The sequence below is a fragment of the Sus scrofa genome, chromosome 1, assembly GCF_000003025.6.
Source record: "Sus scrofa isolate TJ Tabasco breed Duroc chromosome 1, Sscrofa11.1, whole genome shotgun sequence".
Lineage (NCBI taxonomy): Eukaryota > Metazoa > Chordata > Mammalia > Artiodactyla > Suidae > Sus > Sus scrofa.
This window is the reverse complement of record NC_010443.5, coordinates 218,612,635-218,624,886: the sequence shown is the minus strand read 5'-3', so window position 1 is coordinate 218,624,886 and position 12,252 is coordinate 218,612,635. Positions and strand designations below refer to the sequence as shown.

Here is a 12,252-nt window from a genome sequence, read left to right as displayed (position 1 = left end):
TTTGTTCGTATCACTTGTCTTTTTTAGAAATTATTAACTGGGGAAACAATGGTGGTGGGAATATGCAAAGATGTTCTCTTTGCACTAAGAAGATCTTTACACTAGCATGAATCAAAACTGAAGTACTTGTAGGATCATCACATTTGGCCCAATATGAGAACTGAAAATTTCTCATATTTATGAAAGCATATTTAAGTACAGTAATGGTTAGAAGCAGAAAGCAATGCCTGTGAATTGAGGAACTTATCCATTTCAAACAATGCCTACTTCTCCATCAGGAGGACCAGCAACTACCACCTTTACCCGTGTCTGTGAGTGAAAATACAGAAAGACAATGGCAAGGCCAGAGCCACTTGGGCTGGGCACAGGATAGTAGAGTGTGGAAGGAGGCCAGCAGGGGGAGCTGTCATACTTAATTTATGCCAGGGAAATTTCACTCCTAGCTGACTGAGATTGGGGCTACTCTAACTTGTTTCTAAGCAAAGCCCAGGGGTGCACTTTGCTGAAGAGGGCAGTGTCCTGAATTTCCCTTCCCAATGTATCTACAGTGATCATTTTAATTCTACAAAAATGTCAAGAAATCTTGAACTTCTATTTTATTCTCTTTTCCCACTTCCAAACTCTTTAGGAAAACTAATCTCTAGTTGTAAGCACATAGGAAAACCCAACTTCATAAGAGGTTCTTTGAAACACTGACAGACATATTTAGGGGAAAGGGAGCACTTCTTGGTCTAGGAGCTTTACTTTCCTGACATAGAAATCCAATATGGCAATCATGAAATCCAATGAGAAGTCCTGTAAGTTGGTAGTCTGTATTTCCATCATTCTTTTGTACTTCCTTCCTTGTGTTTAGACCACAGTTCTAAGCAAAACTCCATCCCATGAAGAGGATGCAAGGAGAGGTTAAAGTCCAGAGCAAGAGGGAAGAAAACCAAGTAGAGGAAACTAATGAGAAGGGATCCTAGAGGGAAAGGGTTGTAGCCCTGGGCTGCTGAATCAATTAGTGCTTTTCTCAAAAGCAAGGAGAGTAAGTAACAGAATGACAAACCAGGGAGGAGGAGGGGAAAAACGGGAAAGCATCTACAGAGTTAATTCTTAGGAACTTGGAGTTTGAAGACGTAGGAGAAAAGCTTTCCATTTTTATAATTCATTATAATTTCATTTTTATAATTTATTTTCAAGTTGTTAGGACTGTGCTAATGTAAAGGAGCAGATTTACAGCTAAAAGCAAACTGCAAATTCTAAAAACATAATTTTGATTTAGGTCTGGTCTGTGGGTGGGCACAGAGGAGCTGAAGGGTGTAATTTGTTGTTGTTGTTGTCTTCTGGCAGATTTAGCTTCCCAATTGCTATTTGCTTAGCCTAATATTCCATTTAGTTTGCATATACTGAATGTCTACTAAACAAAAAGTGTAAAGGGGAAGGGTGGTGAGACTATCAAGATGCATCCTGCAATGCAGGGGAAAAAAAGCCCTGGAACAAAATAATGAAAGCTTTCATGCCAGGCATCTGGTTTGTATATGATTGTGAGTGTGCATGCATTTGGGGGAGTTGTAAAAGTACAGATAAAAATAAATTAGTCTCTATTCTGAAACTGTCTGTAAACAATTTATATGGTGAAAAATTAAAATGTATATTAAACTTATTTGACTACTTGGAGTGAGATAGCCCTGCTTTCTATAGTTGGCCCTACCACTTGTTACTTCTGATACTGGGCAACTTTCAACCTGTTTTCCTTATGGGTAAAATGGGGATATTAGCACAACCCTTGCAAGGTTTTGGTGAATACTAAGTAAGAATGTAAGACACTTAGCACAGTAATTGTCATAAGGCCAGACTTTGATTAGAAAAATATTGATAAACTAGCTTTATAATATATAAGAAATGCATAGTATATTAAATATTATATATAAAATATGTATTATAAAATATAAAATTATTATATATAATAAATAACACTTTTAACAAGTATTTATTACATTTTCTAGGTTATTACTAGAAAATAAGATTTTTTTTCTGCAAATGATTTTAATTGTGATGATTCCTCCCTTTTTAAAAATACCCTATAACAAGTCTATTATTCAACAGGTACATTTTCTATGTAATTCCAAGTTGCACTAGAATAATGCTAACTGAAATTTGTTGTTCATTAATTTGACTTTACCCTAAGCATCCATGCTTATTTAAAATGGTTATATTTCTATCAGAACATTTTCACTCAACTTTTATCCTAAAAGCTTGCCTATAAATTTTTATTGCTGTTCTCCAGTTTTTAGGTTTTGAATAGTTTTTTTCAGGAGTTCCTGCTGTGGTCCAGCGGTAATGAACCCAAGTAGTATCCATGAGGATGTGGGTTCGATCCCTAGGCTCACTCAGTGGGTTAAGGATTCAGTGTTGTTGTGAACTGTGGTGTAGGTCACAGACATGACTCAGATCTCGAGTTGCTGTGGCTGTGGCATAGGTTGCAGCTGCAGCTCTGATGTGACCCCTAGCCTGGGAACTTCCATATACCACAGATGTGGCCCTGAAAAAAATCAAAAAAACCCAGCCCTGAAAAAACAAAAAAACCCAACCAAACAAAAACAACAGTTTTCCCCCTTTCATTATGAGTACATCAATTGTGATGAAACCAAGACTTTTTTTGGGGGGGAGGGATGCTGCACCCATGGCTTGTGAACCTGTGCCACAGCAGCCACCCGAACCACTGCAGTGACAAAACCAGATCCTTAACCCACTGTGCCATGAGAGAACTCCTCAAGACATTTTTCTTTTAATGGTAAAGCCTTAAGAGTTCCTCAATTTTTTCCCTAGAAAATATTATTAAAATATATTTTTTGAAGTTCCTGCTGTGGCACAACGGGATTGGAGGCATCTCAGCAGTGCCAGGACATAGGCTTGATTTCTGGCCCAGCACAATGCGTTGCACTGCCACAGCTGCAGTGTAGGTTGCAGCTGTGGCTTTTATCTGATCCCTGGCCCAGAAACTCCATATGCTGTGAAGTGGACAAAAATGAAAAAAAAAATTATATTTTTAAGGTTGATAGTCACAACCAAGTAATTAAAACATCTTTTGGTTCCTATTTTTTTAATTTCAAAAAGTTTTTTACATTGATGGCTTAGATATAATATGAAGTATATTTAAATTAGGATAAAGAAAATTCAAATATATATAATAAAGTATATAAATCTTTATCACAGAAAGTCATTTATGAAGCAATAAAAATTTGTAGATTCAGGGAATATACTAATGGACTACATATATTTTAAAGAAATAAACCATGTATGCCATGAGCTTCAAAATATACTCCAAATAGCCATAAAATCCAAATAAAAGGATATTTTTATACTCAACTTTTCTTGTCAGAGCCACACAGAAAGCCTTACGATTTTTAAAATAATTTAACAGGTGTGAAAACAGATGTAACTTGTTCTTTTTATTCCTACTCTTAAAATTTCACTACTACCAGAAAGTCTCTGGACATGTTTATAATATTTAAATAAAAATTCAAAAAGATTGCATGAATTTTAGCAGTAAATAAATCCTGTTTCTTTTTTTTTTTATCATCCAGGCAAAAAATAAAAATAATGAAACTCTGGAAATGCAAATACTTTAAATAACATACTAGTCGGTTTTAACGTAGTAGCGGGCTGACATTTAGGAAAAAACTCATAGTTGTCATGCTGTTTCATCTGGGGGTTGCATTATATGGCAGTCTTCATTTCAACAATTTAAATGGCAGTGCTACAGGGAATGAAAAAATAAAACTTTGTATGTTTGTATACTGCATTTACATGTAAAACATAATGTACTGGACCCTCTTTCCTGCTCAAATTATGTAAATAATTTAAAAACTCAATGAATTCACATTAATGAAAAGATACACTGATCACTTCTTAAGTTACTTTCAAAAGGAAACCTTTCCCTTTGCTTCTGGATCTAGCTGACACCTCTCCCAAATATAGCATGTGTAAAGGTAAAACAAACATCCAGCAAATTGTGCGACTATTTTTCAGCTTTCCCTCACTGATTTCTGAACTACTCTTGCTCCAGTCTCACTCTATCATGCAGCAGGTAATACGTGTGGTAGATTAACAGCAAGGGCTTTGGTGCCAGGCTCCTTGGTTTCGGAATCTCATTTTACAATCTAGTAACTGTGTGTGTGACTGTGACTTGATGGCTCTGTGTCTCATTTTGTCATCTGTAAATAAGGCTAAAAGTAATAGCCACTCCTAAATGAATACTATTCTTTAAGCATTCCTATAGCTTTTAAATTTTCCTTTACAGCACTTATCACATGTATTCTCTATTAAAACACAAGCTTATTGAATGCAGTATCAAAATCCATTTTGTTCATCATTATATCCTAACCATTATAATTTTCGGTCTAGAGTAGATGCAAAAAAAATTTTGTTAAATAAATTAATTTCAGAGATAAGTCTGAGAATCAACATAAGCAGAACATGATTTGCTCAAGATTGTGCTGCCATAAATGACAAAACTATAAGTAGCATTCAGTTCTTCTGACTCAAAGACCTCTTATTTCCAGGCATTAAATCTTCAGTTACACAAATCATAAAAGAACCATGCAATTATTACTGTGTAGGTTCTAGGATGAAAAGTAAAAGTACAAATTGGAGAGAAAAGGAGTATCTAAGGTAGTCTGGGGAAACCAGGCCTTCTTGAGGAGTAGATGTTTAAGACAGAAAGGAGTTGGAATGGGCAAGGAGAGCTGGGCAGAGGGCTTCAAGTGAAAGAACTATTTATATAGTGGTCCAATGATGAGAAAGGCTTGGTGCATATGAACTGTGATTGCCACAGAAGGAGCTGGAAGAGCAAGGCTGAGGTTGATCAGAGTCAGGGTGCATCTTGTGTATCTAAGAAAGACTACTCTTCCTTAACTAGCAGAAGAGAAAGCTACTAAAGGGTTTTAGGTAGGAATAAAACAACCAAATTTGCATTTTCATAGGATGACACTGCACTATGGGGGGCGGGTCTGGGAAAGAGCAGACCTAGCAATTGGTTGGATATGTGGGTCAAGACAGAAAGATACATAAAGATGATGCTCATGTATCCAATATGATCAACAGGGAGGGTACCTTTTACTGAGAAAGGACCATTAGTAGACAGATCAAGAGCATAATTTCATTAAGTGTATAATAAATGCTCAATAAATAGTGACAACTATTGTTTTGTTGTTTTTGTTACTGGTGACTGAAAACCACTTGCTGCAATTGAGGGGAATGGTTATTTTCTTGGATTTCAACAGACTTTGGCCTCTGTTGTCACTCCCACTGTTCACAAGGCACTTCTGGAACTGGTGTTTGGAAAGGGAAGTCATCTAGGGAGCTAAGAATGCAACTGAGGCTTAACATGTTTTATGGGGAGATCAAACCTATAAAATTAGCTTTACTTGGCCTGGGCTGAGTAATGGATGAGCAGAGAGAGCTCAGAGGATTTTCCTATAAATTGGGTAAGGAAATAGTAAGCAAAGAATGTATGCTTAGATCTTTGATCTTAGAGAAGGTATTTTATAACTTACTTTCTGATCTAGATTTTATTTGCATCATATCTTTGAATCATGTGGCCATCTGCTATATTCATTTATACTGTTTACATATAGTTAAAAAAAAAAAGAATGCCTTTTTGAATGATTAGTTGGCAGTATTGACTACATAAGGCCACTTTAATTCTGGTGAGCCAGTACTGCCTATACTGCCATATGAGGAGATCATTAAGCCTTCACACAGAGTCACCACTCAACCACTGCCTTTGTTCCCTAGAGATACAAGGGAAGCAGAGTCCACACATCAGGATTAACCACAGGCTGTTAATGAGAATCCCTGTGATCATTATCCTGGTCATCCTGTTAAAGAGGTCCCGGAGCAAATGACATAGCTGCCAAATATGTTAAATACACAAAAAGGCATGTCTATTTCAGAAGTTTTGAGCCCTGAGTTAAAAATTTTTATAGTATGTAATTGACTTGCCAACTGGGCATTTTGCAACCAGACATCTATGAAAGAAAGAAAGAAAGAAAGAAAGAAAGAAAGAAAGAAAGAAAGAAAGAAAGAAAGAAAGAAAGAAAGAAAGAAAGAAAAGAAAGAAAGAAAGAAAGAAAGAAAGAAAGAAAGAAAGAAAGAGAGAAAGAAAGAGAGAAAGAAAGACAGAAACCTAAGGAAGGAGGCACTGAGAGAAGGACAAATCTAATAAAAGTCCAGATTGTTTAGGTCACATGAGGTCCTGCCTGTAATTTCAAAGCTAAAGTGAAGCTTGCTTAATCTCACACACATATAGTTGGAAACATTTAGGCACAATCACCATTAGGAAACATCATGCAAACACATACAGATCAGTGTACAGCAAGGGATTTTAAAGAAGGAAAGAATATTTTAACCAACATTTTGAATAAATTTCACATGTATTTTACTTATATTAGAATACTTATAAAGGTCCTTGAGGTATTTTAATATATTTTTCTTTATACCTCTATTATCATATTTATTAAACTAGTAAAAGCATCTAACATTTATTTTTCCTCTTTTTAAATTTAAATAAGCACATACACATAGCTTAAAAATGAACATGACTTCTTTACTGCTTTGGGTGGTAATATGTAACACTGCCTAGCCTGGTATAATCCAGCAAAATCTGACCCAATTCAAAACAACAAAGTGAGCATGTGCATCTACCCCTAATTGTATTAATCAACTCCTATGAATATTAACTTCAGCATTTTGGCTTTTCAATGTGTTCAAAACACATTTTGACACTCTCCAGAAATTATGGAGATAATTTTTTCCCACAACTTTAGTGATTAGAGTGTGGGTATGAAAATCAGACTGAATATTGAAAACAGGTCTTCACCGCTTGCTAGCTGTGTAACGTTTAATCTCTTTGTACCTTAGCTTTCTTCTTGAATTTCAGACACTCATCTACAAAGGAGGATAACGTAGCACCTATCTCAATGAGTTGTTTTGTTAAATGCTTTATTATAAGTAAAGGACTTAGGACTGTGTTTGGCACATAATAAGTGCCCCCAAAATGTTAGCTACCATCTTCATCATCATTGTTATTATTCTTCCAAAACAGATCATTCATTTTGTTCTTGGGCACTTGAAAAAAGAGCCTATAAAATACATATGAAACTTTTTCTTTTGTGTTTCTAGCCCTTAATATTAGTAGAAGCTTCACTCTTTCTCATTTTCCAGTCAATAAGGACTTCTAAAAATTGAAGTATAGTTGATTTACAATATTGTGTTTGTTTCAGGTGTATAGCAAAGTGATTCAGATTATATATACGTTCATCTTTTCCAATTATTTTCCATTATAGTTTATTACAAGATACTGAATACAGCTCCCTGTGCTATACAGTAAAACCCTGTTGTTTATTTTACATATGGTAGTGTGCATCTGTTAATTCCACACTCCCAATTTATCAACCCTCTTCTCCTTGGTAATCGTGTTTGTTTTCTATGTCTATAAATCTGTTTCTGTTTTGTAAATAAGCTCATTTATGCTGTTTTTTAAGATTCCACATATAAGCGATAATCATGCAATATTTGTCTTTCTCTGTACGGTTTACTTCACCTAGTATGATAATCTCTTGGCCCATCCATGTTGCTGCAATGGCACTATTTCATCCCCCTGAGTAATAATAAGGATATTTTTTTGTCCAATGATTCTCAAGCTTTTCTTTTACATAGACAACTTTATAGCATATTGAAGCATGATATAATCTATAATTTTAGAATCTTCCAACTAAGAAAAAAATACATAAACAGAGGGATTTAAAGACCTCCTGGAATAACTACATAGGTCCTCTGGGGGCCAAGACTCATTGTTTAGGAATCATTGCTTTAACTGATAATTAAAATATTTAGGTTAAAATAAAATTCAGATTTTTTTTTTTAGGAAGCCCTGTAAGTCACAGTTCTTTTTGCCTTTCTTACCTCACCCATGACCGCTATGGGTGTCTCTCCTGTTGCCTGAGCAACACGATGTTCTACTAAGTAGAACATATACTCGTCGTAGAGTAGACGGATCAGGTGGAAGGAGCCAAAGCTAGCAGCACTGCGTAAGGTTAAGTCCCGAATAACCATTGAGCTGTTCCAAGAGAAAAGACACATATGCAGCCAGTATTAGTGACCAGGATTAGAGTTCATTCTACTTTTCCTCTTAAAAAAAGTGAGAGGTTTAAAAGTTTGGTGTAGCATACAACCTGCCACAGATTAATTTCCTTATTGCAAGCAGTTGGTTCAAGTCTTTCAAACAGAGTGGTAAAGATGTAATCTTCACCCAGACTTGACTAGACCTTTATGAGAGCTAGACAGGTTTTCATAGGGAAAAACCATTTTACTATCATAAGCAAGTCTGCTGATTCTATTAAATACACAAATGGGTCAGAATTGAATAAAAACGATTTTTGGAGGCTGACAACTCATCACCACCGTAAGAAAAAGCAACTCAAAGTGAAAGGCTTGAATAAATACCGTGTGTAACTATCTCTCAATGACAATGACCTTCGTGGTACATGTTGAGGAAAACATGTATTTATTCTTAACCAAGTACATAAAGTACACTAAGCAATGTTCCCAGATGTGGCAATGTAGAATGTGGGACAGCATTTACAGGGATTCCTGCAAGTTCTGTTGAAAGGCAGATTATTAAGTTATTCTAGTTCCTGACTGATTTCTATTAAGTTAGGGTGATTTTCCTGTTAGAAATAGCAAAATAAAATCAATTAAGAATCACATAACTTTGAAAAACATGAATGTTTAATTTATAAAATACCAAATCTGAACATTAATACTAATAAAATACTAACATTATACTCTATTATAATCAAAATGGAAGTGAGTCAAAATAAAATTTTAGCTTCACTGAAGACACATTAATTATTAAGCTTGTCCATGCACTTTAAATTTCTTTAATATTTCTAACTCGGAGTCAGAGTAGGATGTACATGTGTGTACGCATAGGTGTGTGTCTGTTTCTCCTCACTTTCACTTCATGGCCTTTTCTAGAGACTCTTGGCCTACACAAACTAAAATAGCCATTATATTCTCAGGAGGAAGAGAGAGTTTCTCACAAATGTATGGGCTGATTTTCCTAAGCCTTATTTTGCAATGAAGAATTGTAAAATGCTAGACAGATGGAAAACAGAAGACTCTACTTTTTATTTTCTGTTTCATTTTCATTATATAGAGGCTACTAATACATCAAATTTTATACATTCAACTTGGCAAGTGACAGATCATCACTGAACATCCAAAATCCTGAAGCCCTGGATTCTGCTTCTGGTGCTTCATTAATTCACTGTCCATCTCAAAAAAAAAAAAAAAAAATTGTTCCTCTGAGATTTTCTTTTGAGTGAAAATAAAAGCAAAAATTTTGGCTTTATCTAATTTATGTGATTACTTCAAAGATAAAATGGGTTAAAGATTGTGAAATAAACATGAATGAATAGAATAATACTCAAATACAAGTTATTGTGATTCTAATGTATAAAACAGGTGGAGCTGAGCTTCCCGTTCTCATTTGGTTATGGCAGCAAGAACAGGAGTTACTATTATGTGATGGCAGAGCACCTTTCATTTCTGTGATCTACTAAAATGAAAAAAAGCATGGGTTTGGAGTTAGACCCACATTACCCACTATATGATCCTGACCGTGATCATGTCATTCAACGTTTGCAGGTTCAAGATTACCTTGAGAGTCAAATGAGATAACGTATGTGAAATCTTAAGAAAAGGGATACCCATTTTACACTATTACATATGTTAGAGTTAATAATATGCTCATTATCATAAAAAGCAGTACCAGTGAACGATTCCTTAGAGGCAAAAACCTTAATGAATCCCTTAAGTTTAGAATTCTACTGGAGAAACACTAAAAGCAATTAATACCTTCATTTTATGTCAAAGGAATAATGACAAAATTCTGTTTATAAGTCTATGCATTCTTTTCCCAAAATTCAGTGACACATCACCTATTTGCAAAAATAATTATTGTAAATTCAATAGCTATTTGAAATAAAACATTTTTTTTCCTACGGAAAAATTTTAAAAGACAGAGAATCCTCTACTTAAAAAAGCAAAAACAACATAAAAATAACAAAACATTGCCTAACATTTTTACCCACACATCTAAACTTGATCATGTGAATTAAATAATTTTGAAAAATTAAGTAATTAAGGAGTAGAATATTTGCTCCTAATTACATATCTCTTGCTGAAGAAAGATAGCAAATATTCAAAATACTGCCTGGAGGAACAAATGGCTAAAACAGATATACAAAAATATGACTAATCATATTTAAAATTACAAGAAATACAAATTAAAGACACCATGGGAGTTCCCGTCGTGGCGCAGTGGTTAACGAATCCGACTAGGAACCATGGGGTTTCGGGTTCGATCCCTGGCCTTGCTCAGTGGGTTAACGATCAGGCGTTGCCGTGAGCTATGGTGTAGGTTGCAGATGTGGCTCGGATCCCACGTTGCCAGCGGCTACAGCTCTGATTAGACCCCTAGCCTGGGAACCTCCATATGCTGCGGGAACGGCTCAAGAAAAGGCAAAAAGACAAAAATAAATAAATAAATAAATAAAGACACCATGTATCATCTATTATAAGAAATTAAAAGATCAGTTTTGAAGAGGGTATGGGGAAAGAATGCTCCTACTGTTTCTACAAGCATAAATTCACAAACATTTTATGGAGGTAACTGTGGCAACACATGTCAAAATTAACAATGCACAAATTTTTTACCTAGTGATTCTAATTCTAGAAATTCACACAAATGAGCAAAGATAGTTTTAATTGCAGCAATATTTACACTCGTGAGAAAATAGGGTCAACACTAAATATCCAGTTGTAGGATACTAAGTAAGAAAGTATGGTTCACTACACATAAATGTAGTTACATGGGAAAATGTCTGTGATATATTAACTGAAAGAATTTAAATGTGTAATATGAGCCCATTTAACATAGAAACAATCTATACAACTCTTAAAAAATTCTACCCCTAGGAGTTCCTGTTGTGGCTCAGCTGTTAACGAACCTGAGTAGTATCCATGAGGATGTGTGTTTGATCCCTGGCCTTACTTAGTGGGTTAAGGATCCGGCATTGCCATGAGCAGTGGTATAGGGTCACAGATGTGGCTTGGATCTGGTGTTGCTATGGCTGTGGTATAGGCCAGCAGCTGCAGCTCTGATTCGACCCCTAGCCTAGAAACTTCCATATGCCGTGGGTATGGCCCCAAAAAGACCAAAAAGACCAAAAAAAAAAAAAAAAAATCTACTCCTAAATAAATGGGAATGTTTCATATTTTATTAGCACTGAGATAGTAACTTCATTAAAATAGTATTAGTCACTTTTAAAAGTGCAAATTTATTTGATTTTATGATAAATACTCAACTTTATACAAAGATAAATCATTTCAGTATTTATTATATTCATATCACAAGACCAAAAATGACTTATATGCTCAAGAATAAGAGACAAAGGGAATGTTTAAATGTATAAGACATACACAAAATTGAATATTGAATATATTAAAAATTATGTTTCTAAAGATATGCTAAGGTATTACATTAAATGAAAAATCTTAAGGGAAAAATAGAGATAAGAAACTCAATCAGATCTCAATTTTATATAACACTAAAAGAAAACATTTTACTAGAGACTATTTCTGGGCAGTAAAATTATGGATGATTTAAATTTATTCTTTGTATAGTATTTGTATTTCACAGATTTTTCTAAAGTGAGTATATACTAATTCCATAATCAAAAATGCTTACTTTAAAATATAACACTCCTTATTATATAGAAAAACAATCCTGGGTAACCTGAATGTCAATATATATTTGCAGGGATAAATATCACACATATAGAATGAATTATACATATATATAAAATCTTTTTAAAATTAAAGTATAGTTGATTTTGATTTACAATGTTGTGCCAATTTCTGCTGTACAGCAAAGTGACGCAAGTGACCCAGCCATACACACACACACATTCCTTTTCTTATATTATCTTCTATTGTGGTCTATCCCATGAGATTGGATATAGTTCCCTGTGCTATAATGCAGGACCTCATTGCTTATCTATTCTAAATGTAATAGTCTGCATCTACTAACCCCAAACTCCTATTCCATTATATATATATTTTAAATTCAACTTTTAGTCCTTTATATTTCCCTTAAAATCATGTAAATGACTAAGAAGAATATTCACAAAAGTAGCTTTC

The 12,252-nt window shown here is 34.6% G+C and overlaps 1 protein-coding gene across 9 annotated transcripts in view; it reads right to left on the bottom strand.

The window, feature by feature from the left end:
• The window catches only part of RFX3 (regulatory factor X3), a 306,963-nt gene that overhangs the window by 22,503 nt on the left and 272,208 nt on the right, over nucleotides 1-12,252 (bottom strand). For all 9 annotated transcript variants that reach the window (XM_021064195.1, XM_021064186.1, XM_021064169.1 and 6 more), the window contains one exon: nucleotides 7,951-8,104. In XM_021064195.1, the coding sequence (XP_020919854.1) occupies nucleotides 7,951-8,104 (154 nt within the window). The remainder of the gene's footprint in view (nucleotides 1-7,950; nucleotides 8,105-12,252) is intronic.